Here is a 7905-nt window from a genome sequence, read left to right as displayed (position 1 = left end):
GCAGTACTGGACTGCAATTAAATATATTTACTCAAGTACTGTAGGCCTAGTTACAAATTACATGTAAATATTGTACTTTTGACTCCACATTTACCTGTCAGCTTTACTTTTCAGATCAATTTTTGTATCCCCTTCCAGTCCAGTGAAAACCACGTATCTCCAAATTTGATGATTTGGAATTTTTCTGATAAACTGAAGAATGAAAAACTTCAATTTCTTAAGCTAAATAAACTATTTAAAAAAAACATCTTGGATCAGGAAAATGCATCATCACAAAGTTTAAACCAGCTGTTTTTCTGAGCTCATGAAAAAGTGACTTTTTAGAGATACGTGGTTCTCAAAGGACAAACATATGATGAGCTTGTAGAATATGATGCATTGCTGTAGTTTAAACTACCAAACAGTAGGCCTATATACATGACTTAAAATTAGCACAACTTTAAACATCAGCAGCAGGAAAATGCAACATACAGTACACATTAATGCAGCAGTAATAATAATAACCCTAAATATCATGTAAAAGTAAAACACTGACAGGGAACATTTAATGCAGAATGAGTACTTTTATTTTTAATAAATTGCATTTAACATGTAAATATCATCACTGTCAATATGAATATTCACTGTATATGCTGCCAAATCCAACTACTACCATATAAAACCACCTGTTACCACAGACTGTATATAACAGCATGTTACATTAATAATTCAATTTTTAATGAGGTCCAAAGGGGCTTTATTGGCATAAAAGTGTCAATAACAATGTTGCCAAAGCATCAAAATACAATTTGTCCAAATATTTGGACACTGCACACTAATATGAATATTAACACAACATTAATTACAATAATCCTATATTGATTCCAGCACCCTTTGCACTCTGCACCACTGTCTTATTGTCTACAAAGTTGTATTGTGTTGTTGAGTTTTATATAGATACCTTTTGATATATGTTACATAGTATCAATGTTCATGTTTACCTTATCCAGCTTTGTTGTCCTTGTTTTTTGCTGTCTATTTCTGTGCAAGTACAGTGAGAGTGACACAAACTGGTGTCAAATTCCTTGTTTGTATACACACTTACGTGGCCAATAAAGGTGATTCTGATTTTAATACTTTAAGGTAATTTAGCTGCTTGTAGTGAGTATTAATACTTTTATTTAAATACAGTATCTGAATACTTAGTAAAGTAAATGCCATGAGGCTGCCTTTCAGTGTGAACAACGAGTCCCCCGGTAGCTACCTCACACTCGGGGGTCCCAAGTTCAGCACCTTGGACAGGGGCAACAGTCGGCAGCCATCACCTTACCTCAGCATGTGATATCATGATGATGACATGGCATTGTGTCTCTTTGGATTAACTGCTAACATAGACATGTCATAGACATCTAAAATATGACAAGAGTCCCCAAACCTACAATGCTGCATGTGCAAGAGATCACTGCTGGTTTTATATATAACAATGCATTGTACAAGTGTGTCATTTGTTCATTTATGTAAAGTATTAATCTAAAATGTAACTATATCTGTAAAACTAAATATAGAGTAGTAATGTATAATATTACTATAATATTTCCCTTTCCCTTGCAAATAAAACAGAAAGTTTAGTAGCTCAAAATGTTTCAGTATCAGTTACTTTCCCCCATCATCTATTGGGAGTCTAACATATTTTATATCAGTTAAGTTTTCAGCTCATCATAGTCTTGTTGTGTTATGATCTACAGGAAACTGTTGATGAAGGCCCCCTGAATAAAACAGAGAAAACAGTATCATATCAAAATCATATATATATATATATATATATATTTTTAACATCTTGTTGACGTTTTATTAACTCGCTCGTATCCTCTCCAAACCAACAACCTGATCCTCGGACCAAAGCTGAGGATGTGAATATTATGCAACATTAAGGGTAGCCCACTGATAATGAGGACATTTATGTAAGTCACAGCGTGAACAATTGATGCCCTCCACACATGGCGTCTCCTTAACCTCTAACCTAATAAATTGTATGGCATTCCACTGACTGCACTATGTGAAGGCCTATGATTAACACCAGTGGGCACTGGGAGGTAATGGTGTGCTGGCTCTGCAGTGCACTGCATGCAGCACTGAGCCTTTTATTTTCATGAACTGTAGCTTTAAGAAGCCTTTCAGTGCGCAGAGGCGCTACAGCAGCCCATCACATGATTCTTCTCTTGTGACAATCCAGACAGAAAGGAAAAGCATTACTGAGTTCAACTGAGTTACAAGGCGCTGGGATGACAGATTACTGTTGTATTGGTGCCAAAGGACCAACTGCAAGGAGGGACATGGAGTTAAGTTAACCATTACCAGACCGACTAAGACCATTCCTGTCTTTTAAGTGGACATTTGGTAAATATTTGGGGTTGTTGCGCCACCAGGTACAAAGTTGGCGCATGGAGAGGGACGAAGTTTCATTTTTGCGCAGCGTCTTTTCTTTGTTTTTGTCACCACTGCTTGTCAACCAACGTCGCACAGATTTTCGGACAAAAGAAGCCAAATAACCGGAGTACAGTTTTGACCCTTTTTCTTGCTGAAGATTTAAGTTAAGAACAGAGAACGAGACAACTTGAGGACGCATCGAGTCGGGTGAGATGGTGGACAGCAAACCTCTTCTTCAGGACAGACCTCCCGCCTACAACGCTGTCCCAGGGGCTTATGAGTACGGCCCGCAGCAGCAGCAGGGATATGGGGCCATCCCCCCGCCGGCCCCGCCGCCCTACCAGTACCCCGATGGCCAAGGCAAGTACAGCCCCGTTCACGTTGCACACGTACATGGTCCACATTTGGCAAAAAAGTAAAGCACGGCGAGGTCTCACTGCTGTCCACTTCCGTCTTCGTCTAAAGGAAATTAGCTTTGTTGTGGCTCTGGGAGCGTCGCAAGTATTTTTGTCTCCAGGGGGTACATCATGTCGAACCACCGAGTCTGTGACTTTAAGTTACAAACGCCGTGAAAGAGTAGGCCTACTAAGTTCCGTTTATTAGTTGCTCCAATGTTGCGCGTGCGCAGTATGTCAGGTGTTTATACTGACCATACATTAGAAAATATGCGCCTTTTAAAGGGAGTGTACTATGAGTGCTCAATAAACGATAAATAACCAATACACTTTATAGTCGGATGGCTTACAGCTTTAACACATAATCTTCAGTGTTTTATAGGAAGCAACAGAATATGAAATATGTTAATGATGACGTTTTGGCACAGTGCAGGGAGCACACAGGTTGTGCGACTCATTTCTTGTAGTTGTTGTAATTTCCTGTTTGCTTAACCCACTGTTCTTGGTCTTCTGGGTAGATTAAAGTAGCCTGTTGCTGCATCTGAAAGGGACCATTATTATTATACTACTGTGTCACACAAATATCACTGCCGATGAACACAGGTGGTAAATTCAGTATGGCCTGAGAGTGTCAGTGAAATAAACCCCTGAATCACAAACTCTCCTACAACACACTCACAACACACTCACACAAATCAAAACATGATATGGTAATTTGTTTAATTATTTAAAAAATGATGTAGTTATTTACAATGAATGTCCACAATATCATGTATGTCGTTTCCTTCTGTCAACCACAGGATACCCACCAGCCCAAATGGGCCCTACCATAGCCCACCAACCCTACACGGGGACTTACACAATCATACAACCGTCTGTAGTGGTGGTGGGAGGCTGCCCTGCCTGCAGGTGAGAACACACACATATATATTAGAGTGTATATTAAGGTACATAATGGACGCTCAATGGTGTTTTAAGCCCCCAACGTGTCCTTCCAGGCAGCGCTGCGACCGTTGACTTCAAGGCACCTAACCCTAACCATAACCATAACCATTGCCTAATCCTAGTGCCTTCCAGGTAGCGCTGCCTGGAAGTTGACATTGGGGGGCTCAAAACACAGATAAACATAATGGACAGTGAGGTCTATTAACCGTGACCCATAACCCATGCTCACTCAGACTTAGCAGGTTTCTGAGCACAGTTCTTTTTGAGGCTAAAATCATCAGTGTCTGTCTGTGCGACTATCTGTATGTGTATTTTCATTGTTCCTACAGTGTGACCTAATGTCAAGCGGATGTGACTTTCAGTTTTGAAAGATGTTTTTACATTGGTTTCACTGTGCCTGAGTCAACATCCTGTCAGTCATGTGATTTCAGCCTCAAACAAGTGACTGGGATCAGGCCCAGGTCAAGGTGGCTACAGAACACAGTTTACAAGAACAGAAAATGGAAATCAGATGTCCTCCAATCCACTGGTTGCGTTTGAATAAAAATATACACATATCTATTCCAGGGATGTAAGGAAGCTGGTTGTGTAGCTTTTCATTTCATAGCAGGATTGTTTATTGTCACGTGAACGAATAACCTGCAAATGCACTTCTGAAGCATTCAGTTGCGTTAAATGCCACCACCAATCCTCCCCATCCAAAATAATTTTACACAAATACATTTTTAAAATTGTTCAAATTATTAAAATAATCATAAAAAAAAACTGTACAACTCTGTCAAATACACTGCACTCAACTTCACCACACCAAAGACTGTATGGGTTGCAGCTGCTGTGGTAGTGGACCAATCACACGTCACATTAAATTGAAGAACACTTGTGGTGATTGGCTGTTAGTAAAACCATGTGTTTTTCTAGATCTGGGTACAAAATGGATCAAATGCAGGTATTGTTTGACTGGAGAAGTTTTGATACTACTTAATAATGTGTTGTTTTGGTCAATACCTTAAAGGTATTGAGTACCGATACCCAGCCCTAGTATGTCCACAGTATGTAAAACATGTGTGGCTAGTACAGTTTAAGTCGGCATTTGCATCATGGCCTCCTCATCATGTTTCCTCAGTCAGTGAAAGCCATAGTGTACAAATACGTTGTGCAAATACTTATGACATGGCACAGCAGCACATAGTGTGGTGTGGTGCCATGGTAGACCAAACACTGTCAGCTTATGTAAGCATGCCTTGTTTTAGGAGCTATAATCATTTTAATTAGGTTGAACCCAGGTCATCACTGCAGCAGAATCTAATATTATCGGTGTAATTAAGGCCTATTTACCAAGATTATTTCTATTTAATCTACACCCAAAAAGTCAAAAACCCATATCTGACACTCTTTCATAGCATTAACAGAAAGCGCTTTCCAAAGCAGTTTTTTATTTCCCATGAGTTTAGGGTCTAGTTTGATACATTGCATTTGTTAATTCCTTTTCGGGGCCTCCAGCAGATTTACTGGGCGCTTTGGTAGGCGTGGTGCAGTCATGAGACTGTGGTTAGCACTTTGTTCATTGTGACTCTGGATTAAAGCTGCTCTAAGGCCTTTAAGACTCCCCTTTCAAAACAAGTTGCTTGATATTCTGATGATCATTTCTTATTGTTGATTTTCATGTCACACAAGGCAAAAACTACTTTCTTTTTTATATTTTAACTTTTTTGCATGACGTACCATAAGACAAATGCTTAGCAACCTTTACATCTGATACAGCTTCATGGAGGAAGAAGAAAATGGTAAAAAGCACATTTTTGCACACTTCAGCCTCAGCTTATTTAAAACAAGATAAGTCAAGAATTAGCAACTTCAACTTTCAGTTCTTTTAAGTCTGACTCTTACAAAGCAGTTTTTTCTTGATGGTTGTTTACAGTGAAATGTCCAGACATGGTTCAGAAAATAAAGAGACTGCAGATAAGCATTCAGTAAACTGTTGATAGGAAAATGTAATCACTAGTGATAATGCTCGGACCTCGTTCTCTTTTCAAGATCCTTCGAGCAGACATGACCTAATAAGAATACGTTTATAAACTGACATTATTAAGTTACATACAAACAACCCTAAACATTCTGATATGAAACTATATCAATAAATAGCAGCCTACAGCCATGGACAGACAACAGGCCCCTGGACAAAGATATGTAAAAGATCCTCCATCCCTCCTACAGAGGAGCAACATACCCAGACTGAAAGATACACAGAACGACTCCAAACAATGTGTCTTCGGCGGTTGCATCTCGTTGTTGTTTTGTCTCTTTGTTGGGTTTTTTGTATCTCTTTGTGTTTTTTTTTTTGTGTCTCCTTGTGTTAGTTTTGTTTCTCTGGTTGTTTTGTGTCTATTCGTCATTGTTTTGCATTAATTTGTGTCTTTTTGTGGTGGTTTGTATCTCTTTGTAGTTGTTTTGCGCCTCTTTGTGGTTTTTTGGCTTTCCAACAAGAAACTACAACAGTCACTTCATACAGAAGTTGTGATCCAGGGGCCCTGAGCCTGTACCCAGTAGGCCTGTTCAGTTATCCATTCAGAGAAAAGTTTTTTGTGTGATTAAAATCCTGCATTAGTATTTCTTCTTAGTGTTCCTTACTAATGCTTCCTGTTGTGTGTGTGTGTGCGTGTGCGTGTATTTTGCAGAGTTGGTGTCCTGGAGGATGACTTCACTTGCCTGGGGATCATGTGTGCCATCTTCTTCTTCCCCCTGGGTCTCCTCTTCTGCTTCGCACTGCGTCAGAGAAGGTGTCCCAACTGTGGCGCCACTTTTGGCTAGAGGGACCAAACCACAGCTCATGCACCTGCTCATGCTCCCCCTGCACACACACACACACACACACACACACACACACACACACACACACACACACAATCCAGCATTTTTGTCTTTTATTCTGTTGTCTTTTCTTAATATTGCACATTGCTGTTGCCATTATGTTATGTACAACAAATGATCAAGATGATATTACCACAATTTATGATGTTTTATTAGAGGCACGTGTAGGAGTCTATTTGCGTCTGCTAGTTGAGGATATATTCTAGCATATGCAAGTGTCCAGCTGTCGTCAGTGCCTTCACTACATGCTGAGTGATCATCAGAGATTCAGAGAGTCATGATTTCTCCTGTAGATTTAGCTCAGTTATCTAATGATCTGAGCAGATTCCTTTGTTTTTTTCAAGCCAGAATTAACTGAGACACATGCTTTTCTTTCTTTTTGTCTTTGCTGGCACACTGCATACATATTTTTGTGCTTCTTAATATTGTACTCAACACAGCATCCATGTAGATCACTGATGTAATTGCCTTTTCCGGAAATGTAAACTTTTTATTTGAAATGTTTGTTTTTGGCTCAGTGTGTCACAGGGAATAACAGAAACATCTTTAACAAAGAAAAAGACGTGTAAAGATCCTTGGATGTGAACTGTCCCGGCTGAAACAATGGACTTGTCTCAGGCAGAAAGCCTGCACCATTTTGTCTGTTTTTGTTGATATTATTTCTTGGGGCCATATTTGCACTGACAGTTTGTTTGATGATTATTCTGCTGGGTTGTGCTTTTCCAGGGCCAATGCAGACCTCAGGTACATACAATCTGAAACGCCCTTGACTTTACAACCTCAATCACTGTTCGGACTTCTTCTACTTCAAGAGGACTCTTATGTCAAAGCGCAGACTCCTTTAATGTGCGGAGTTTCACTTTGGGGAAGCATGCTGAGAGTAAAAGCTGAAGAAATCTTTCAATTATGTGTATAATCTCTGGATTTTTATCTTAGTACTCTGTGACAAGTCACCCAGCCCCATTCCTCCCAAACCAGACAATCAACCGAGAATGTCTATGTCCCTGCATCTGCAGTATCTTCGTGTCTACGTCTTCCATCGCAGCAAGATGTTGTATAACTGTCCATGGTAGAAGAAAAAGAGAGAGAACTGGGTGGGAGTGATTAAAAAAAATAAATATCTTGCTTTTTGAAAACACACTACGCACGCTCTTATGATTGAGGTTCTTACTTTTTATATATGAGTTACTGTAATTAAAAATGAATGCTACTTATGGATTTGACTACTTGATTTGATTTCTTTTATAAACAGATGAACATTAAATACATTTAAACAAAGGAATATATAAGA

General features: G+C 39.4%; 1 protein-coding gene across 1 annotated transcript; it reads left to right on the top strand.

Annotated features, from left to right (window-relative positions):
- The first annotated feature begins 2181 nt into the window (after positions 1 to 2181).
- On the top strand, positions 2182 to 7832 carry bri3 (brain protein I3). Its single transcript, XM_078270442.1, has 3 exons — positions 2182 to 2766; positions 3602 to 3710; positions 6422 to 7832. Exons 1-3 carry the CDS (start codon positions 2619 to 2621, stop codon positions 6552 to 6554), a joined length of 390 nt encoding a protein of 129 aa, XP_078126568.1. The 5' UTR covers positions 2182 to 2618; the 3' UTR covers positions 6555 to 7832.
- The last annotated feature ends 73 nt before the right edge of the window (positions 7833 to 7905 follow it).

This window comes from Sander vitreus, chromosome 15, assembly GCF_031162955.1.
Source record: "Sander vitreus isolate 19-12246 chromosome 15, sanVit1, whole genome shotgun sequence".
NCBI lineage: Eukaryota > Metazoa > Chordata > Actinopteri > Perciformes > Percidae > Sander > Sander vitreus.
Note: the sequence above shows the minus strand (reverse complement) of the source record. Positions and strands in the feature narration are given on the sequence as shown.